At 45.5% G+C, this 24,000-nt stretch overlaps 1 protein-coding gene across 3 annotated transcripts in view; it reads right to left on the reverse strand.

Annotated features, from left to right (window-relative positions):
- CHUK (component of inhibitor of nuclear factor kappa B kinase complex) overlaps positions 1-24,000 on the reverse strand; it is a 496,520-nt gene that overhangs the window by 237,948 nt on the left and 234,572 nt on the right. For all 3 annotated transcript variants that reach the window (XM_075349105.1, XM_075349104.1, XM_075349106.1), the window contains one exon: positions 596-720. In XM_075349105.1, the coding sequence (XP_075205220.1) occupies positions 596-720 (125 nt within the window). The remainder of the gene's footprint in view (positions 1-595; positions 721-24,000) is intronic.

Genomic DNA, 24,000 nt, shown 5'->3' on the forward strand with positions numbered 1-24,000 from the left:
AGCTTATAGGCCTCAAATCTGGTGACTGGTTCCCTTTAAAAAAAAAAAAATTACTGGTTCAGCTAACTTTCACCTAATGTATATGGTCACCTTATAGAGCTTGCCACTTTTGGATAACTCCTCCTTATCAAATATGCCTCAAACAGAATACAAGAGGAGAAAACTCCAGGATCTGCACTAATCAAGCAATGTATGTATGTGCTTGGTCTTCATGCTCTCAAAGAACATTGTTATGTCATGTGAGTGCTGCAGCGTTATCAGTGCTTATATTATCTTCACAGTTGTATTAGATGAAACCATTTGTCTAATGGACCTGTGAAGGCTGCAATCCATCAGTGGCTGCTGAAAGACTGCAGTGTTCACGTCACATTACACAATGCCATGTGAGTGCCAAGAAACAAAGCACTGACATGACTACAATGGAGCCAATCCATTTTCTTTTGAATTGTATTTGCAGCATATTAGCATTTGAGAAGAAATTCGACAACCTCTTTAAGAATTGCAGACATTCATTAGGAAATATTTCTTCAAACATGAAATAAAAGAACTACAAATATTATCCATGGACTGAAAAGTGTGATACAGCGCTACTTACCAAGTAAAAGGCTGCATGTTATGTAGGAAGGGTCTGAAGCCAGCTATGCATTCAAAAACCATAGTACCAAAGCTCCAGAAATCTACAGTGACCGTGTAAGGCTTATTCTCAAAAAGCTCAGGAGCCTTTAGTGAAAGGAAAGAAACAAGACAATTAACATTTTTTTTAAATGGAATGGCTATCTAAGACTGCGTTACAAATATGACATTAAAGCTTCAGATTTTTAATGCATTTTCCTAAGATCGGCGCAAAACCTTAGTAACTTTTTTTTTTGTTTCTTTGACAGTTGTTGCTCAACAAGTGATGTGCTGTTTAAACATAATAAAGCAAAATATTCAAACCCAGATCTGTGTGGAGCATTTCTTACATAGGATACACAGAATAAAGCGCATCTTAATATCACACATCTCTGTATATAGACGCACCCGGTATGTAGCTAAAGACTCCTTTATCTTAATAACTAGGTAGGATTGGAAATATCCTAGAGATATAAACAAACACACTAAAGATTGTGTGACGATCACTTATTAAAAAAAGAATCAAAACCTAACAAAACATTCACAAGCCAAAATTAAAAAAAAAAAGTTTTCTATAGTATGCATATATCACAGTATTCACGGTATTATTATTTATTATTATAGCGCCATCTATTCCATGGCGCTTTACATGTGAAAAGAGGTATACATAATAGATACAATAATCAAAAACAATACAAGGCATAGATTGGTATAGGAGGAGCGAGGTTCCTGCCTGTGAGGGCTCACAGTCTACAAGGGATAGGTGAGGATACAGCTTTATCAGACTGAGGGTTACGGCAGGTTGTAGGCTTGTCGGAAGAGGTGGGTCTTCAGGTTCCTTTTTTAAGCTTGTCAAGGTAGGCGAGAGTATGGGGGAGGCAAGGGAGAAATCATGGATGCGATGGTGGGAAGAGGAGATGAGAGGGGAGTAGATTAGGAGATCTTGTGAGGATCGAAGGTTACGTGCAGGTACGTACTGGGAGACTAGGTCACAGATGTAGGGAGGAGACAGGTTGTAGATGGCTTTGTATGTCATGGTTAGTGTTTAGAACTGCAGTCAATGGGCAATGGGAAGCCAGTGAAGGGATTGGCAGAGAGGAGAGGTCAGAGTAGCGGAGGGACAGGTGGATTAGCTGGGCAGCATAGTTTAGAATAGATTGTAGGAGGGCGAGACTGTTAGAAGGGAGGCCACAGAGCAGGAGGTTGCAATAATCCAGGCGGGAGATAATAAGGGCATGTACTAGGGTTTTTGCAGCCTCTTGGGAAAGGAATGTAAGAATCCGGGAAATATTTTTGAGTTGGAGGCGGCAGGAGGAGAAGAGTGCTTGGATGTGTGGCTTGAAAGAGAGATCAGAGTCTAGAGTTACTCCCAGGCAGTGAGCACGTGGGACTGGGGAAAGTGAGCAGCCACTGACATTGATGGATATGTCAGGTGGGAGGGTTGAGTGAGGAGGAGGAAAGACAATGAACTCTATTTTGCCCATGTTCAGTTTTAGGAATCGAGCAGCAAAAAAGGACAGACATTGTGGGATTCTGGTTAGTAAGGAGGTGAAGTCAGGTCCAGAAAGGTAGATCTGCGTATCATCAGCGTAGAGATGATACTCTAAGCCATGGGACTCTATGAACTGAAATGGAGAACAGCAGGGGTCCAAGATCTGAACCTTAGGGGACACCGACAGATAGGGGGCGAGATGAGGAAGTGGTGTGAGTGGGAGACGCTGAAAGTTCGGTTGGTTAAGTATGAGGAGGTCCAAGATAGCGCCAAGTCTGTGATACCCAGAGACAAGAGAATCTGTAGTAGAAGGGAATGGTCTACTGTGTCAAAGGCAGAAAACAGGTCGAGGAGGATAGAGTAGTGTCGCTTGGCTTTTGCGGTTACTAGATCGTTAGTGACTTTGGTTAGGGCAGTTTCAGTGGAATGATTGTGTCAGAAGCCAGATTGTAACCGGTCAAAGAGGGAGCAGGAAGAGAGGTGTGACGACAGTTCAAGATGGACATGCTGTTCCAGTAGTTTTGAGGCGTAGGGAAGAAGTGCTATGGGGCGATAGTTTGACACAGAGGAAGGGTCAACAGAGGGCTTTTTGAGAATGGGTGTGATGGAGGCATGTTTAAAGCATGAAGGGAATACACCAGTTGTTAGTGATAGGTTGAAGAGATGGGTTAGGGTCGGGATGAAGACTGTGTTGAGATTGGGGAGGAGGTGGGATGGGAGTGGATTAAGCAGGCAGGTTGTGAGATGTGATCTTGAGAGTAGAGTGGAAAGATGATCTGTCATGGTGAAGAAGCTAGATTTGGAGGGAGAAGGCTGAGTAGTTGTGAGAAGTGGCTGTTGTGACTGTGGGCCAAAGCTTGCTCTGATATTGTCAATCTTCTGCTTGAAGAAAGAGGCAAAGTCTTCAGATGAGAGGAGAGGGAGGTGGTGCCGAGGGACGGAGGAGAGAGTTGAAATTGTTTAATAGCTGTTTAGGGTTGTGAGATCGATACAACCGTACACCCTTCTTCAAGCGTACTATTTGAAAACATATATTAATTAAGCCCCAGGATCTCATTTGTGTCAGCCCCTTCCTATGTTAGAAGTGCAATTATCGGCTTGAGGTAGCTGTCAGATACGAAGAATTCCAAAACTCCCAAATATAAGAGAATTTCTAGTGACAACCCCTATTTTCATAAACTCATATGGAATTATTGTATTTACGAACATAATCCAGGACTGCAGCATTAGGATAGAGCTGCCCATCTATCATAATTCTATCAATTTCTTAGCAGGTAGTGTTTCCTTGAGAAAAAGTTTCATATGAGGATTCCAGGATGCTTCTTTAAAGGGTACCTGTCATATCCAATATGCACCTAGAACCACGAGCAGTTCTGGGTGCATAATGCTAATCCCTGCCTAACCGACCCTGTGTATCTAGCAGCATAGATAAAAGGATCTTTAGAAAAAGTATTTCTAAAGGTCTTTTATCGAATACTAATGAGCACAGGGACTAGTCCCCGGGCGTGATTTCCCTTGCTAGTCTGCTCCATTAGCATGTTTATACACCCCTGTGGGTGTGCTATCATGCTAATGAACGTGCAGCGTCAGAGGATGATCTCACTCCCCTCTCCACTGCCATCGCGTCCGACGCTGGATTTCGGCTCAGTGCGTATGACCCCGGAGGTTCGGTCATGCGCACTATGAAGCCGGGTGGACGCGTCGTGTCTTCAAACTCAAGTAGTGCGCATGACTGAACCTCTGGGGTTATGTGCAGTGAGCCAAAATCCAGCATCGGACGCAATAGCGGTGGAGAGGTGAGTGAGATCATCCTCTGACGCTGCACACTCATTAGCATGTTAGCACATCCACAGGGGCGTGCTAACATGCTAATGGAGCTGACTAGCCAGCAAATTAACACCCAGGGGACTAGTCCCCTCGCTCATTAGCATATAGTTAAAGATCTTTAGAAATATTTTTTCTAAAGATTTCTTTATCTATGCTAGTGTATGCAGGGACAGTTAGGCAGAGATTAGCAATATGCACCCAGAACTGCTCATAGTTCTGGGTGCATATTGAACCTGACAGGCTCCCTTAAGAAACCCAAATAAGAAAATGAATGGGTCAAGCAGGATGGGAATAGAGATTAGGGAGAATAATAAGATTAAATCTTGAAAGAAGGTGCAATGTAGGGAAAGCCCATATCACATGCCAGAAGCCAGCGTCTTCAGTTTGACATCTCAGATATTCTAAGGTGGGCAGCTTTCCCATCCAAAACAATCTTAATGGAGCCAAATAAGACTGATGGATAATGTAAAGTTGGATAATTTTATTACTGGTAAAGGGGGAAACATGGAGAGGCAATTACAACATCTCAGCTCAGTTCTCATCTTAAATGATAGGGATGAGCAATTTCCATCTGTCCCTTACTATTAGGCTATGTGCACACCTTGCGTTTTTATGACGCTGCGTTTTTGTGCATTTTTGGCCGCTAAAAACGCACAAAAAAGCACCCGCGGCAAAAAACGCATGCGTTTTTGGCTGCGTTTTGCTGCGTTTTCGATCTCTGCGTTTTTCTGCGTTTTTCCAATGCATTGCATGGGGGGAAAACGCAGAAAAATGCAGGAAAGAATTGACATGTCCATTTTTTTTAAGCTAAAAAACGCAGCTTAAAAAAAAAGTTGTGTGCGGACAGCAAAAATGAAAACTCAGACTTTGCTGGGGAAGCTAAGTCATGCAGTTTTGAGGCCAAAAACGCAACCGAAAAACGCGCAAAAATGCAGCGAAAAACGCACTGTGCGCACATAGCCTTAGGTCTACATTCTGCACTTACTGATAGTAGATACAGTATGTCTATAGAACAGATATGAGACCATGTGGGAAGTGCGATTTGAGTATTCCTATCAAGGAAAAAGCAGATATCAATCTACCCAGGTCGCGGTTATGTACAGTTGTGCTTAAAAAAAAGTGTACATACACTGCCGTTCAAAAGTTTGGGATCACCCAGACAATTTTGTCTTTTTCATGAAAAAAAAAAATCACACTTTTATCAAATGAGTTGCATAATAAATAAAAAATAGTCCGGACATTGACGAGGTTAGAAATAATGAATTTTACTTTGCTTTCGTCAAAGAATGCTCTCTTTGCAGCAATTCCAGCTTTGCAGACCTTTGGCATTCTAGCACAAGGCTATGTGCCCACGTTGCGTTCTGTCACTGCAAAAATTTCTGCAGCGATTTTAACACCACACGTGCGCTTCAAATTGCTGCAGAAACAGTGCGTACTGAAAAGCCGATTTCATGCGCTCTGGATGCAGCCTTTCCCATAGACAGAGCGGGGGCTGCATGCAAAGCACATGAAAGAAGTGACATGTCACTTCTTAGAACGCAGCGCTTCGGCAGCAGCCGAAGCGCTGCGTTCTAATATGCCACGTGGGCATGGATAATGCACAATCTTCATAGATTGTGCTGGGGACGCAGGACGCATGCAGTTACGCTGTGGTGCAGAACGCAGCGTAACTGCATGAAAATACGCTACGTGGGCACATAGCCTTAATTTGTGGAGGTAATCTGGAGATATTTCACCCCATGCTTCCAGAAGCCCCTCTCACAAGTTGGATTGGCTTGATGGGCACTTTTTGCGTACCATTCGTTCAAGCTGCTCCCACAACAGCTCAATAGGGTGGAGACCTGGAGACTGGGCTGGCCACTCCATTACAGATAGAATACCAGCTGCCTCCTTCTTCCCTAAATAGTTCATGCATAATTTGGAGGTGTGTCTTGGGTCATTGTCCTGTTGTAGGATGAAATTGGCTCCAATCAAGCGCTGTTCACAGGGTATGGCGTTGCAAAATGGATTGATAGCCTTCCTTATCAAAATCACTTTTACCTTGTACAAATCTCCCACTTTACCAGCACCAAAGCAACCTCAAACCATCACATTACCTCCACCATGCTTGACAGATGGCATCAGGCACTCTTCCAGTATCTTTTCAGTTGTTCTGCATCTCACAAATGTTCTTCTGTGTCATCTAAACACCTCAAACTTCGATTCGTCTGTCCAGGACACTTTTTTTCAATTTTCCTCTGTCTAATGTCTGTGTTCTTTTGCCCATATTAATCTTTCCCTTTTATTAGCCAGTCTCAGATGTGACTTTTTCTTTGCCACTCTGCCCTGAAGGCCACCATCCCAGAGTCACCTCTTCACTGTAGATGTTGACACTGGCGTTTTGCGGATACTATTTAATGAAGCTGCCAGTTGAGGACCTGTGAGGCGTCGATTTCTCAAATTAGAGACTCTAATGTACTTGTCTTGTTGCTTAGTTGTGCAGCGGGGCCTCCAACTTCTCTTTCTACTCTGGTTAGTGCCCGTTTGTGCTCTCCTTTTCAGGGACACACAGTTGTAGGAAATCTTCAGTTTCTTGGCAATTTCTCGCATGGAATATCCTGCATTTCTAAGAACAAGAATAGACTGTCGAGTTTCACATGAAAGTTCTCTTTTTCTGGCCATTTTGAGAGTTTAATGGAACAAACAACTGTAATGCTGCATATTCTCAACTAGCTCAAAGGAAGGTCAGATTTATAGCTTCTCTAAAGCGGGCTTTACACACTACGATATATCTAACGAGATGCCGTCGGGGTCACGTCGTAAGTGACGCACATCCGGCATCGTTAGTGATATCGTAGCGTGTGACAGCTATGAACAAGCAGAAATACTCACCTTCTCGTTCATCGCTGACACGTCGCTCCTTTTCTAAAAATCGAACGTCCTGTTGTTCATTGTTCCCGAGGCAACACACATCGCTCCGTGTGACACCTTGGGAACGATGAACTGCAGCTTACCTGTGTCCCGCCGGCAATGGTGACGGATGGAGGTGGGCAGGATGTTTATGTACCGCTCATCTCCGCCCCTCTGCTTCTATTGGCCAGCCGCTGTGTGACGACGCTGTGACGCCGAACATCCCTCCCCGTTCAGGAAGTGGATGTTCGCCGCCCACAGCGAAGTCGTTTGGAAGGTAAGTACGTGTGACAGGGGGTTACAACATTGTGCGACACGGGCAAGAAATTGCCCGTGCTGCACAAACGATGGGGGCAGGTGCGATCGCAAATGCGATCGCACGAGAAATCGACACATGTAAAGCAGCCTTAATCTGCAAAATTGTTTTCAGCTGTGCTAACATGCTTGCACAAGGGTTTTCAAAACATCTATTAGCCTTCTAACACAGTTAGCAAACACAATATATCATTAGAACACTGGAGTGGTTGGAAATGGGCCTCTATACACCTATGTAGATACTGCATGCATAAACAGACCTTTGCAGCTAGAATAGTTATTTACCACGTTAACAATGTATAGAGTGTGTATTTGTTTAATTTAATGTTCACTTAATGGAAAAAAAATGTGCTTTTCTTTTAAAAATAAGGAAATATCTAAGTGACCCTAAACTTTTGAATTGTAGTGTACCTCCACAGAGTTTTTGCTTTCTTGGCCTCTTTTTCTCAGAATATGAATAACACAAAAAGTTTTTTTCCCACTCATGGTTAGTGGTTGGGTGAAGCCATTTATTGTCAAACTACTGTGTTTTCTATTTTTAAATCATCACAACCAAAAACATCCAAATGACCCTGATCAAAAGTTTACATACCCTGGTAATTTTGGCCTGATAACATGCACATAAGTTGACACAAATGGATTTGAATGGCTAATAAAGGTAACATCCTCACCGGTGACTTGCTTGCTTGTAATCAGTGGGTGTCTACATAAAAGCTGAGTGAATTTCTGGGATCCAGACAGACCCTTGCAACTTTCATCCAGCCACTGAGGTTTCTGGATTGTGAGTCATGGGGAAAGCAAAAGAATTGTCAACGGATCTATGGAAAATGATAGTTGACCTGTATAAAACAGGAAAAAGATACAAAAAGATATAAAAGGAATTGATAGTGCCAGTCAGAAGTGTTCAAACTGTGATTAACAAATGGAAAATCGGGTGCTCTGTAAAAACCAAATCATGATCAGGTAGACCAACAATAATTTTAGCCACAACTGCCTGGAAAATTGTTTGGGATACAAAGAAAAATCCACAAACATCATCAGCTGAAATACAGGACTCACTGAAAACTAGCGGTGTGGCTGTTTCAAGATGCACAATAAGGAGGCACTTGAAAAAAAATGGGCTGCATGGTCGAGTCACTAGAAGAAAGCCAATAGTGCGCAAATGCTCCAAAGTATATAGCCTACAATACGCCAAACAGCACAGAGACAAGCCTCCAAACTTCTGGAACAAGATAATTTGGAGTGATGAGACCAAAATCGAACTTTTTGGCCACAACCATAAACGTTACATTTTGAGGTGTGTCAACAAGGCCTATGATGAAAGGAATACCATCCCTACTGTTAAGCACAGAGGTGGATTGCTCATGATGTCGGCATGTGTAAGCTACAAAAACACAGGAAACTTGGTCAAAATTGAAGAAAAGATAAATGCAGCACATTATCAGCAAACACTGGAGGCAAATTTGCACTCATCAGCCCGGAAGCTGTGCATGAAACGTACTTGGACGTTCCATATGACAATGATCCAAAACACAAGGCCAAGTCGACCTGTGATTGGCTACAGCAGAACAAAGTCAAGGTTCTGGAGAGGCCATCTCAGTCTCCTGACCTCAATATCATTTTGCCACTCTGGGGGACAGTTCAAGCAAGAAAACCCAGAAATTTACAGGAACTGGAGGCTTTTTGCCATAAAGAGTGAGCAGCTTCACTATCTGAGAAAATATAGAGCATTATCCACAACTACCACATAAGAATTCAAGCTGTCATTGATATTAGAGGGGGCAAAACACAGTATTAAGAACTGGGGTATGTGAACCTTTAATCAGCGTCATTTGGATGTTTTTGGTTGTTATTATGATTTAAAAAGAGAAAACACAGTAGCTTGACAATAAATGGCTTCATCCAACCACTAACCATGAGTGGAAAAGAAGTGTGTTATTCAAATTCTCTGAAAAAAGGCCAATAAAGCAAAAAAATCTGCCAGGGTATGTAAACTTTTGAGCACAACTGTATTGGTGACTGAAGTGCTGATCTAAGCTGAAGGTTTCTTAGAATATACAGTGATCCCAGTTCTCTATTTAGATTTCATTTTTTCAAAGGACAAGAACACATATTGGTCATATGTTATTTAGTTAAATAATATTATGACTACACCAAAAATGGAAAAAAGGGTGAGAAAGCAGTGACGGAAAAAAAAATTGATTTTTGCTATAGAGGCATCTCTGCTATAGTATGACTAAAATTAACTAACCTTTTAACCTCTTCCTTTTAAGACCAAGGACGGATCTTTCCGTCATGGCGGAATCGCGGCACCGGAGCCTCCAGTGACTGCGAAAAGTTAGCATAAACCGCAGATTCGGGGAGGAGGGGACCTGTACCTGACCTCAGGAGGGGTGGTGCCTCCTCCCCGGACCTACGGAGGCTGTGATTGGCTGACGAACGCCGCTCAACCAATCACAGCCACTGTAATGTTCCAGCCATTTAAAGTGACTGAAACATTGAAATCCAGCCCTGGCCAGTGCAGCTATAGCACTGGCCATTGGCTGGAGCTGGGTGACCTCACTGGATCACCCTCCCCCAGCTCCAGTAGCTCTGATTGGAGAGATCGGCCTTGTGACCGATCTCTCCAGACACAGTGGACCTGTTGCCGGTGACCGCCCCCATCAGCTTCACTTCCCTGCAGCACACCAGCACAGTGAGTGTATACAGTGCAATGGCAGGGCGACAAGCTCCGGTCCCATGCTGTTATTTGACCAGAGCATGGGACCCGGAAGTTGCCGCGCTGCCATTGCACTGTATGAAACCGGCGAAAAGCCTCCCGATCCGCCGCCGCCCTCCATCTGCCACAGTGCCACCGATCCCCCCCCGATCTGCTGTCCGGCCCCTTTCCCCCGTGATCGGCTGCTCGTCCCCTCACCTCCGTGATGTACTGCCCGCCCCCTCTCCCCTTTCCTCCGTTATGTGCTGCCCGCCCCCTCTCCCCTTTCCTCCGTTATATGCTGCCCGCCCCCTCTCCCCTCTCCTCCGTTATGTGCTGCCCGCCCCCTCTCCTCCGTTATGTGCTGCCCGCCCCCTCTCCTCCGTTATGTGCTGCCCGCCCCCTCTCCTCCGTTATGTGCTGCCCGCCCCCTCTCCTCCGTTATGTGCTGCCCGCCCCCTCTCCTCCGTTATGTGCTGCCCGCCCCCTCTCCTCCGTTATGTGCTGCCCGCCCCCTCTCCTCAGTTATGTGCTGCCCGCCCCCTCTCCTCCATTATGTGCTGCTCGCCCCCTCACCTCCGTGATGTGCTGCCCGCTCCCTCCCGTCACCCCCGTGATGTGCGCTCCCTCCCCTGTCACCCCCGTGATCTGTGCTCCCTTACCTGTCACCCCCGTGATGTGTGCTCCCTCACCTGTCACCCCGTGATCTGTGCTCCCTCACCTGTCACCCCCGTGATTTGTGCTCCCTCACCCGTCAACCCCGTGATCTGTGCTCCCTCACCTGTCACCCCCGTGATGTGTGCTCCCTCACCTGTCACCCCCGTGATCTGCGCTCCCTCACCTGTCACCCTCATGATCTGCTGTCCGCTCTCCCTCACCCACGTGATCTGTGCTCCCTCACCTCTCACCCCCGTGATCGGCTACCCGCCCCCTCCCTTGTCACCCCCGTGAGGTGTGCTCCCTCCCGTCACCCCCGTGATGTGTGCTCCCTCCCCTGTCACCCCCGTGATCTGTGCTCCCTCCCCTACCTATCACCCCCGTGATCTGCTGTCCGCTCTCCCGCCATCTCTCACCCCCATGATCTGTGCTCCCTCACCTCTCACCCCCATGATCTGTGCTCTGCTCACCTGTCTCCTCCGTGATCTGCGCTGCGCTCCCTCTCCCACCTCTCACCCTCACCGATCTGCTGCCTCCATCTCCTGTGATCCAGCTGCCTAGATCCATCCTGTAGGGTAACTATCCCCAATCTCACCTCCCACTCCCCTTCCCCCCCCCATCCTCTGCCGCTCCTGCATCCACTGCACCCTCTCCCATTCGCCCCCACCCTATCCCAGCCGCCGCCGTCTCACATTCACAGATGCTCCCTTTATATGCCGCTGCCGCCCCCCCCCCATCTGCAGCTGTTCTGATCCATCCTGTAAGTATTGTTCGTGGCTCTTTTCTAACTATCCCCAATCGCATCTCCCACTCCCTCTCCCCCCCCCCCTCCTCCACCTGCTTGCCGCCAAGTGCTGATCAGCTACGTGATTGGCTGATCAGGTACGTAATTGTTGCTCTAGTTTTTGCTTTTTTTGTGCACTCCAAATAAAAAAAAAACAACAAAAACAAAACTTGAACAATTAGGTACCTGATCAGCAATCGTCCTGCAGTCGTACTCGACTTTGGACAGGACTTCTTTTTTCCATCCCACCTAGTCCCCCCCCTTTTTTGCAGAACACGTGCGCCCTGTTTTTTTTTCTATCCCATGGGGGTCTAGTTTCCAAAATGGGGTCACATGTGGGGGAGCTCCACTATTTCGGCACCTCAGGGGGTCTCCAAACACAACATCGAATACGCTAATTATCCCAGACAATTTTGTGTTTGAAACGTCAAATGACGCTCCTTGCATTCCGAGCCCTGCTGCGCGCCCAAACATTTGATTTCCACCACATATGAGGTGTCTGTGTACTCAGGAGAAATTGCACAATACATTTAATGTGCAATTTTTCCTGATACCCTTGTGAAAAAAAAGCTACCTAGTTGAAGTAACAATTTTGTAGTGAAAATATTTTTTTTTATTTTCACGGCTCAACTCTATTAACTTTTGTGAAGCCCACAGAGGTTCAAAGTGCTCAATAAACATCTAGATAAATTCCATGAGGGGTCTGTTTCCAAAATGGGGTCACATGTGGTGGAGCTCCACTGTTTCGGCACCTCAGGGGCTCTCAAAACGCAACATGGTGCGGCTAATGAATCCAGCTAATTTTCTGTTCAAAAAGTCAAATGGCGCTCCTTCCCTTCCGAGTCCTGCCGTGTGCCCAAACAGTGTTTTTTCGCCACATATGAGGTATCTGCGTGCGCAGTAGAAATTGCCCAACAAATTGTGGGAGTTCATTTAATCCTGCTACCCTTGTGAATATGCAATATTTGAGGCTAAATTAACATTTTTGTTGCAAAAAGTAAAATGTTCATTTTTTCCTTCCACATTGCTTTAGTTACTGTTAAGCACCTGAAGGGTTAATAACCTTCTTGAATGTGGTTTTGAGTAGCCTGGGCGATGCCGTTTTTGGAATGTTGTCACTTTTGGGTGTTTTGTGTCATGTAGACCTTTCAAAATCGCTTCAAATGTGATGTGGTCCCTAAAAAAAGTGGCTTTGTAAATTTTGTTGTAAAAATGAGAAATTGCTCAACCTTTGAACCCCTTACAACTTCCTTAAATTTTTTTTTTTTCCAAAATTGTTCTAATGTAAAGTAGACATGTGGGAAATGTTATTTATTAATTATTTTGTGTCATATGTCTCGTTGGTTTTAGAGCATAAAAATTAAAAGTTTGAAAATTACAAAATTTTCAAAATTTTTGCGAAATTTCCGTTTTTTTTTCACAAAGAAACGCAAAAAATATCGGCCTAAATTTACCACTAACATGAAGCCCAATATGTCACGAAAAAACAATCTCAGAATCACCGGGATCCGTTGAAGCGTTCCAGAGTTATAACCTCATAAAGTGACACTGGTCAAAATTGCAAAAAATGGCCTGGTCTTTAGGGTCAAAATAGGGTTGGGGCTGAAGGGGTTAAACTTGTTTCCAAACTAAGGGTACCTTCACACTTTAGCGATGCAGCAGCGATCCGACCAGCGATCTGACCTGGTCAGGATCGCTGCTGCATCGCTACATGGTCGCTGGTGAGCTGTCAAACAGGCAGATCTCACCAGTTAAATATCAATTGTCCTTAACCCTTTAGTGACGGAGCTAATTTTCACCTTAATGACCAGACCAAATTTTGCAATTCTGACCAGTGTCACTTCATGAGGTTATAACTCTGGAACGCTTCAACGGATCCCGGTGATTCTGAGATTGTTTTTTCGTCACATATTGGACTTCATGTTAGTACCAAATTTAGGACAATATTTTTTGTGTTTATTTATGAAAAAAATTGAATATTGGCAAAAATTTTGAAAATTTAGCAATTTTCAACTTTTGAATTTTTATACCGTTAAACCAGAGATTTCTGTGACACAAAATAGTTAATAAATAACATTTCCCACATGTCTACTTTACATCAGCACAATTTTGGAAACAAAATTTTTTTTCGTTAGGAAGTTAGAGGGGTTCAAAGTTTATCAGCAATTTCTCATTTTTACATCAAAATTTACAAAACCAGTTTTTTAGGGACCACATCACATTTGAAGTGACTTCAATAGGCCTAGATGACAGAAAATACCCAAAAGTGACACCATTCTAAAAACTGCACCCCCCAAAGTACTCAAAACCACATTCAAGAAGTTTATTAACCCTTCAGGTGCTTCACATGAACAAAAGCAATGTGGAATGAAAAAAAGCAAAAATTAAATTTTACCTAAAAATGTTGCTCTAACCCAAATTTATTCACTTTTAGAAGAAATAACACAACAAAATGGACCTCAAAACTTGTTCCCCACTTTCTTATGAGCGCGCCGATACCCCACATGTGGTCAGAAACCTCTGTTTGGACAAATGGGAGGGCTCGGAACAGAAGGAGCAATATTTGAATTTTGGAAAGCAAATTTGGCTGAAATAGATTGCGAGCACCATGTTGCATTTACAGGTCCGCTAAGGTACCTAAACAGAAGAAATCCCTCACAAGTGACACCATTTTGGAAACTAGACCCCTCAAGGCTTCTATCTAGGGGTATAGTGAGCATTTTGGATCCACAGGTACTTCACAGATTTTGTTAACGTTACGTTGTCATATTGAAAATTTTAATAATTTTCTCAAAAATGTTGCTTTAGCATCAATTTTCTCACTTTTTCAAGAGGTAATTCCAAAAATTTGACCTCAAGGTTTGTTAACCACTTTTTTATGAGCGCGGTGATACCTCACATGTGGTCTGAAACCTTTGTTTGGACAAATGGGAGGGCTTGGAACGAAAGGAGCAATATTTGAATTTTAGAAAGGAAATTTGGCTGAAAAAGATTGCAGGCACCATGTCGCATTTGGAGGTCCCCTAAGGTACCTAAACAGCAGAAACCCCGCACAAGTGGCCCCATTTTGGAAACTAGGCCCCTCAAGGAATTTATCTAGATGTTTGGTGAGTACCCTGAACCCTCAGGTGCTTCACAGAATTTTATAACGTTGAGCCATGAAAAAAAAAAAATAAAATTTTACCACAAAATTGTTATTTCAACCAGGTAGCTTTTTTTTTTACAAGAGTAAAAGGAAAAAATTCAGCATAACATTTATTGTGCAATTTCTCCTGAGTTTGGCGATACCTTATATGTGGTGGAAATCAACTGTTTGGGCGCATGGCAGGGCTCGGAAGGGAAGGAGTGCCATTTGACTGCAAAATTGGCTGGAATCAATAGCGGACGCCAGGTTGCATTTGGAGAGCCCCTGAGGTGCCTAAACAGTGGCGGTCCCCCACAAGTGACTTCATTCTGGAAACAAGACACCTCAAGGCTTTTATCAAGGTGTATAGTGAGCAGTTTGAATCCACGAGTACTTCACAGAATTTGATAAGCTTAGGTTGCCATATTGAAAATTTTCATTTTTTTCACAAAACTGTTGCTTTAGCATCAAATTTCTCACTTTTTCAAGAGACAACAACAAACCGTGGACCCCACAGGTTGTTATCCAATGTCTTATGAGCACAGGGATACCCCACATGTGGCCAAAAACCTCTGTTTGGATAAATGAGAGGGCTTGGAATGGAGGGAGCACCATTTGAATTCTGGAAAAGTTGAAATAAATTGCGGGCACCATGTCACATTTGCAGGGCCCCTTGGGTACCTATACATCAGAAAACCCCCACAAGTGACCCCATTTTGGAAACTGGATTTTATTCAGGAGTATAGTAAGCATTTTGAATCCACAGGTACTTCACAAAAATGTTGCTGTAGCAACAAATGTCTCACTTTTAGGCTATGTGGCCATGATCCAGCGACACGGCGTCTAGTACACAGTGTCAGCCTCCTGCAGAGATGTGAGTGTTGTCCACGGGAGAACGCAGCTGCCCAAGCCCACGATTTGGGTTCAGGCCGCTGTGGAGCTCTATGCTACCTGCAGAGAACACTCATCTCCGCAGCATAAATTGACATGCTGAGGCTCGGGAAGCTGCGCCACAGGTCGGTTTATGCTGCGGAGAAAAGAAGCACATTGGGCATGGGATTTCTAAAAATCCTTCCACTGTGCTTCTACTGCACAACGCAGCGTTATGGACACAGGGAAAACACTCTGCGCCCAAAACGCTGCAAACCCTGATTGTGGGCACACAGCGTAAAATGCTACAATGGATGAATGGATAGATGTCAAACAAATATAACGTCCCATTCCCCTGCATATTCTAAGCTGGCGCCCTTTAGTGCCTTTCATGTGGCACTAAAGGGTGCCTAGCCTTGTATTTAGCCCCCCAAAAAATTAATAATTAAAATAAACGACGTGGGGTCCCCCCTATTTTTGATAGCCAGCTAGGGTAAAGCAGACAGCTGTAGCCTGCAAACCACAGCTGACAGCTTCACCTTGGCTGGTGATCAATTTGGAGGGCTCCCCAGGCGTTTTTTAAAAAAAAAAAAAAACGTGGGGTCCCCCCCAAATTAGATCACCAGCCAAGGTGAAGCGGACAGCTGGGGTCTGGTATTCTCAGGGTGGGAAGAGCCATGGTTATTGGACTCTTCCCAGCCTAAAAATAGCAGGCCGCAGCCGCCCCAGAAGTGGCGCATCCATTAGATGCGCCAATCCTGGCGCTTCGCCCCAGCTCATCCCGCGCCCTGGTGCGGTGGCAGACGGGGTAATATATGGGGTTGATACCAGCTGTAATGTCACCTGGCATCAAGCCCTGGGGTTAGTGATGTCACGGCATCTGAACAGATACCCGACATCACTAACCCAGTCAGTAATAGAAAAAAAAAAGACAAAAAAAAAATTTATTTGAAAAAACACTCCCCGAAACATTCCTCTTTTACCAATTTATTGAAAATAAAGAAATTCCGGTCGCTGTAATCCATTTTGGAGGTCCCACGCCGGCTCTGGATCTTCTAGAATATGGGGGGCACGTTCAGGGAACGTATCCCCCATTTTCTGGAAGAGCAAGCTCTCCATGAGCAGTGTGGGTGCAGTAATCTGAGAATACTGCACTCACACTGCCCCGGTCCAACCTAGGGCAGAGTGACCTGCAGTAACCTCATTCCAGAATATGAGGGGCACGCTCACAGAACGTACCCCCCATTTTCTGGAACAGCAGCCTCTCCATGTGAGGAGTGTGGCTGCAGATCACTGCACTCACCCTCCCCCGGTCCACAGTGGAGCCTGTGCATCAGCGACGTCAGCAGGATTCCTGCTTGCAGGGATCCAGCTGACAGCCGCTGTCTGCGCATGCGCCGCCAGCATTGAAGAAGAAGGAGGCGGCGATCGCGGGCCCGGAGCGGCAGACAGGTAACGTATAACCGGGGGCTTGGGGGGGGGGGGGGGTGACGGGGGGTGACCTAGTGGGACCTGGGGACACCTTTCTGCCGCATGTGACGTGTCACATGCGGCAGAAAGAGCAGAATGAAGGCGGCCGCGCGCTGTGCGCCGCCATCTTCCATGCTCCGGAGGGGGGAGGGGGGAGGCGGCTCTGGAGACCGGAGGGGGCTCCGGTGACCAGAGGGCTCCGGTGGACCGGAGGAGGGGTCAGGGGGAGGACATTTCCCTCCGATCTGAAATGTTTGATCATTTCAGATCGGAGGGAAATGACTGCAGAGCCGGCGCCGGCGGCAGTTTTCTGTGCGCTTCGGCGCCATTTTGGATGTCCGGTGGGGGTAGGGGTGGGGGTGGGGGGACTCTCCGGTACCGGGGGCTTTGGGGGCACTAGGGGGTTAGATTTCTTTCTCATCTGACATGTTTGATCATGTCAGATGAAAAAGAAATCAGTTTTACCGGCCATTTCTTTTTTTTTTCATGTGTTCGTCGGTATACGGTGTATACCGCCGATCACATGATCGGGGTCCAAAAAAAACACCCCGATTCATAATCTGGGGGGTCTCAGCTACCCCCGGTAGCTGAAACCCCCGAGATTTTCGGTCGCTGGGGGGCGCTACAGGGTTTTTTCGGGCCGCCGCTTTAAAGCGGCGGAACAGAATAAGTACCCTGTTTTGCCGCCGCTTTAAGTCGTACGGCCGTCGTTATGAGGTTAATGAACACACTTCAAACACTGATCTATAACAACAATCTGGGCACAATAATGCTCAGATAAGAAGTGGAGCTGAATGCATAATAATTCTTGAAAAGTACAAAACTTTATTACAAAATCACAAGTAAAAACAGGAAAAAAGCCCTCAAAGTGGAGCACATCATCCCCAGTTAATAACCCTCAGAGAAATATATACAAGGATACATCCACAGGTATATTTATATATAGCCACGACTGGCTGATAACAGAGACAACAGAAGTCTATTAAGGCCCCGTCACACTAAGCAACATCGCTAGCAACATCGCTGGTAACGAACAACTTTTGTGACGTTGCTAGCGATGTTGCTGTGTGTGACATCCAGCAACAACCTGGCCCCTGCTGTGAGGTCGTTGGTTGTTGCTGAATGTCCTGGGCCATTTTTTAGTTGTTGCTGTCCTGCTGTGAAGCACAGATCGCTGTGTGTGACAGCGAGACAGCAACAACTAATGTGCAGTGAGCAGGGAGCCGGCTTCTGCTGAGGCTGGTAACTAATGTAAACATCGGGTAACCAAGAAGCCCTGTCCTTGGTTACCCGATATTTACCTTTGATACCAGCCTCCTTCGCTCTCACTGCCTGTGCTGCCGGCTCCTGCTCTGTGCACAGATAGCTGCAGCACACATCAGGCAATTAACCCGATGTGTGCTGTAACTAGGAGAGCAAGGAGCCAGCGCTCAGTGTGCGCTGCTCCCTGCTCTGTGCACATTTAGCTGCAGCACACATCGGGTTAATTAACCTGATGTGTGCTGTAACTAGGAGACTGGGGGCTGGTCACTGGTTGCTGGTGAGCTCACCAGCAACTCGTGTAGCCACGCTCCAGCGATCCCTGCCAGGTCAGGTTGCTGGTGGGATCGCTGGAGCGTCGCAGTGTGACAGCTCACCAGCAACCTCCTAGCAACTTACCAGCGATCCCTATCGTTGTTGGGATCGCTGGTAAGTTGCTTAGTGTGACTGGACCTTTAGTCTCCTCAGGCATATATAAGCCAATTTAGAATATCAATGCTATATCAGCCAGTAAATAGCAGAATAGTTAGGTGCTACTATTCATGAAAATGTTCAAGATCATGTCACCTGCCCATCAGCACCAGATAACATGTGCATTATTAAATAAGCTGTAAACAGCGTGCAAATGACACATTGGTTTGCAACTGTACGGTAGATGTGTGCAGTTGCAAACCAGTGTGTCATTTGCACGCGGTTTATAGCATATTTATTAATGCACACATTATCTGGTGCTGAGGGGCAGGTGATATTATCTTGAACTTTCTCAGGAATAGTTGCACCTAATGGTTTATATTGAACTATTTTGCCATCTGCAGGCTGAGACAGCAGAGATATTCTAAATTGGCTTAAATGTGCCTGAGGAGACTAAAGCTGGGGTCACACATAACGACGACGACAACGACGTCGCTGCAACGTCACCATATTCTGTGACGTAGCAGCGACCATCGATGATCGTTAGTAAGCTGTCAAACATGTTAGAAAAAGCAGCGACGGAGCAGCGATCATAGCGACGTCGACGGTCGTTGTGTGGTTTCAGACGTAGCGTAGCGTCGCTGCTGCGGTGTCAAACACAAGGATTATCAGCTTATCAGCATGGCGCAGCGGGATAGCAGCGATCAAAAAATGACTTCGAGCATTCAGGAGCGAGCAACGATTTCGCAGCAGGGGTCTGATCGTTGTTATGTGTCACACACAGCGACGTCGCTGTTGAGGTCGCTGCAACGTCACAGAATATGGTGACGTTGCAGCAACGTTGTCGTCGTCGTTATCTGTGACACCAGCTTAATAGACCTCTGTTGTCTCTGTTATCAGCCATATAGTGTTTCATGATAGACCATGGGTGCTTACTGAATGTTAATTAGCTCTGTGAGGTTTTGCTTTTCACCACCTCCTCATCAGCACGGTAGATTTATGCAGTTGCAAACTAGTGTGCTATTTGCACGCTGTTTACAGCATATTTAATAATGCACATGTTATCTGGTGCTGAGGGGCAGGTGATATTATCTTGAACTTTCTCAGGAATAGTAGCACCTAACTATTCTGCTATTTACTGGCTGATATAGCATTGATATTCTAAATTGGCTTATATATGCCTGAGGAGACTAATAGACTTCTGTTGTCTCTGTTATCAGCCAGTCGTGGCTATATATAAATATACCTGTGGATGTATCCTTGTATATATTTCTCTGAGGGTTATTAACTGGGGATGATGTGCTCCACTTTGAGGGCTTTTTTCCTGTTTTTACTTGTGATTTTGTAATAAAGTTTTGTACTTTTCAAGAATTATTATGCATTCAGATCTCACCAGTGACCAGCCCCCAGCCAGCAGCGACGTGCAAGCGACGCTGCGCTTGCACGGAGCCGGCGTCTGGAAGCTGCGGACACTGGTAACTAAGGTAAACATCGGGTATGGTTACCCGATGTTTACCTTAGTTACCAGCTCACACCACTTATCTTAGCGTGTGCAGGGAGCAGGAGCCGGCACTGGCAGCGTGAGAGCTGCGGAGGCTGGTAACGAAGGTAAATATCGGGTAAACACCTTGGTTACCCGATGTTTACCTTAGTTACAGCTTACCGCAGGCTGTCAGACGCCGGCTCCTGCTCCCTGCACATTCAGGATTGTTGCTCTCTCGCTGTCACACACAGCGATGTGTGCTTAACAGCGGGAGAGCAACAATAAAAAAACGAACCAGGGCTGTGTGTAACGAGCAGCGATCTCACAGCAGGGGCCAGATCGCTGCTCAGTGTCACACACAGCGAGATCGCTAATGAGGTCACAAAAAACGTGACTCAGCAGCGATCTCAGTAGCGATCTCGCTGTGTGTGAAGTACCCCTAACTGTGCCAATCTGAACATGGACAACATTTTTGGGGTTGGGGGATTATCTATTACCAGAAAGCCCAATAAGCAGATAGTTTCTGCTGCCTTAACTTAATGGCTTTCCGAATTGGGCAATTAAGCCCGGGCATGAGCTGCTTAGGCTACTTTCACACATCCGGTTTGAGCACTGCGGCTCAATCCGGCTGTGAAACCTATGTAAGGGATGCGGCGAAAACACCGCATCCTTTGCATAAGTTTTTACATGCGGCCGGTCCGTTTTTTTTCCGGTTGCGGCACACTACTGAGCATGCGCAGTGGAAGAAACCGCATGCGGCGGCCGGATGCGTTTTTTTCCGCATCGCGCCGCATCCGGCGTCCATAGGCATGCATTGAAAATGCGCCGCAGCGGCCGGATGCGGCGCGATGCGGTTTTTTTTGCCGGACAAAAAAACGTTGCAAGACACGTTGCCTCCGGCCGCCGCTTTGATACATTTTGTCGCATCCGGAAAAAAACGGATGCAACGCAAAGCCATCAGGTACAATCCGGTAACAATGCAAATCTATGGGGATAAAACGGATGCGGTACCGGATCAGTTTTACCCGTTTTTTTCCGGATTATACCTGATGGGAAAAAACTGATGTGTGAAAGTAGCCTTAGAGCTTTAAGCTGTCCAGCCAGATAATAGAGGAGGAAATCCCCTTCCCCCTCCTCCCCCACTTGTTTTGATTTTTGAAGAGTGGACAGTTCAAGTTTGGGTCTAACCATTTCCCAATATAAAAAGGTAGAGATTAAGGAGTTTAAAGTTGTAAAGAATGATTTCGGAACTGGCAATTGCACTGTGTTGTGGGATATAACAGAATTTAGGGAGCAAAATCTTTTAATTAGATTTATATGACCTGGTCCTAGTATGGGTTGTTTACCCCAAAGAAAAAATCTGCGCTTGACATAATCTAATCTAGTAGAGGCAGTATATTTGAAGTCAAGTCATTCCCACTGTCCTTTGAAATAATCATACCTAGATATTTTACATTACTTAGGTCTGCAAGGGTAAAATTGTTTAAAAAGTAAAAGGTGAATTTTATATACTATCGTTCGCTGAACTCCGTAAAAATAAAGAAAATATTCCAACAACCTACAGTTTTTTTTCCACAAACACTGACTCAGAAGCAATGAAAAAAAAGAAATTCAGCTCAAAAAAATCCCGGTTAAAATCAAAAGGCCTTATTACAGAAGATTGCTAGAAAATCAAAATAGGCAAAAACTGCGAATGTAAAAAATACATGATCCAAAGGGCAATAAGACCATGAATTAAACGGCTACGCGTTTCAGACACTTGTGTCCTTTGTCAGTTCTGTTTTCTTTCTGTGGACGGGCGTTTTTATATGCAATTAGTTATTGAAGACAGATGGAAAAACATTCAGTCCTGCCTCCACAGACCCGGGCAACGGGACAGACCCGGGCAACGGGACAGACCCGGGCAACGGGACAGACCGACACACAGACACCGAGATAGAGAGAGACAGAGAGACTGATACAGAGACAGACAGAGATAGACACAGAGACAGACACAGACACACAGATGCAGACAGGGAAAGAAACAGAGAGACAGACAGAGACTGGGAGAGAGAGAGACAGACAGTTAAGGTACCTTCACACATAACGACTTACCTGCGATCCCAAAAACGATGCGACCTGATAGGGATCGCAGGTAAGTCGCTGGGAGGTCGCAGGTGAGATGTCACACAGTGAGATCTTACCAGCGATGCAGAACAATACAGATCGCAGTAGCGACCTGTATAACGATCTCAGCAGTCACTGTGATCCTGTTACACAGTGTCAAACACAGCGATGTGTCCTGCCCAGCAGGACATCACCTTTGAAGAAAATGACCTGGACCATTCTGCAACGACTAGAGATCTCACAGCAGGGGCCTGATCGCTGGTAGGTGTCACACATAACGAGATCGCTAAAGGGATCGCAACTGCGTCACCAAAACGGTGACTCAGCTGCGATCTCGCTAACGATCTCGTTATGTGTGACGGTACCTTTACTATCCCGGGTAACGCCTGGGTACTACAGTACAGCTAGTACTTTATATATTAAAGATTTTATTTGATTAAATTATGTGCTAAATTGCAGCGATACTACTGAATTAAAAACTTTCCTATTTTCCCTGCTAGATGTTTTAAACATATTATTGCAGTTTTTTGTGGCTACATTATCAGTTGCTCTAGACAACATCCAGTTGGAATAAGCCCTTTTCCTAAATTTATGCATAGATTTGTCAATTTCCATATTTACATTTGAGGGGACACTACAGTTCCGTTTGATACGGGTAAACTCACCCACCGGTATCGCACGTAAAGTGTGCTTAGGGTGATTGCTCTGAGCGTGAAGGAGGGTATTGCAATATCTATGTTTGACATGTGTACAAGTTCTGATGTATTCCCTTTTAACACCACATAATGATAAATCTAGAAACAAAATTTGAAAAGAATCAGGAACATGAGTAAATCTTAAATTATAAGGCTATGTGCCCACGTGTGTGCACTCTGCACAGCAGCGTAACGTCACTGCATGTGCACTTCAGAGCGCAGCTGAAAAGCTCCAATCTGAAGCTTCGGTGACTGCCGATTTCATGCGCTCTGGATGCAGCCTCTGCCATAGAGCGGAGGCTGCATGCAAAGCCCACAAAAGAAGTGACATGTCACTTCTTAGAACGCAGCGATTTGGCAGCAGCTGAATCGCTGCGTTCTACTACGCCACGTGGGCATGGATTAGGCACAATCTTCATAGATTATGCTGGGGACGCAGGACACATGCAGTTATGCGGCGGTGCAGATCGCAGCGTAACTGCATGAAACTACGCCACATGGGCACAGAGCCTAACTGTTAGAATTCAAATATTGAACAAATTCTGGTGTGGCAGGTTCATCCCCCCCCAAATACATAGGTCATCGATAAATCTGCCATATCAGAAAATGGATGCACCAGAAGGATTCTGTACTGAAAAATGAAATTATGCTCTCAATAAGTCATCACCAAGTTAGCCAGCAAAAGGGAGTATTTAGCACCCATTGACACACCTCTGCACTGCAGGTAAAATTTTTGAATGAAATCACATTTACGTTCATTAAAAAAAGCACATATCAGAACACATTACAGATAGTGTCTTTGAATAGTGGGAATAATTTAATCACAGTAAGCCAAACATTTCATTTGCAATCCTAACCGTTCGACCTCCAATTTAAAGGTTTCTGGAATTGATTCATTTACCCAGACAATGAGGTGATCACAGAAGACTTCTCCTTACAAGAGAAGTGTACTGGATCTTTCATCTGGAAACCTGTTTCCCTAAAGCAGGAGTCCCCAACCCGTTGCTTGCGAGCCACATGTGGCTCGCCGAAGATCCCTGGAAATGTAGCTGTACAGAGCTGTGGGCAATCTTTTTCCCAGGGCCGGCGGTTATTGGTAGGAGGTGTGGGCAGCCGATTTGGGGCCCCTACGCTCTGAGGGGCCCCTAAGCTCTGAGAGGCCCCAGCCTTTCAATCATAAACTTCAGTACAAGCTCTGTATGATCACTGAAGCTTCCGCAGCTGCAGAATGGCCTTTGGTGACATCACAGTCATGTGACTCACCTAAAGCTGGTGTCACACTAAGCGACAGCGACAACGACGTCGCT

This window comes from Anomaloglossus baeobatrachus, chromosome 5 (genome assembly GCF_048569485.1).
Source record: "Anomaloglossus baeobatrachus isolate aAnoBae1 chromosome 5, aAnoBae1.hap1, whole genome shotgun sequence".
NCBI classification, from domain to species: domain Eukaryota; kingdom Metazoa; phylum Chordata; class Amphibia; order Anura; family Aromobatidae; genus Anomaloglossus; species Anomaloglossus baeobatrachus.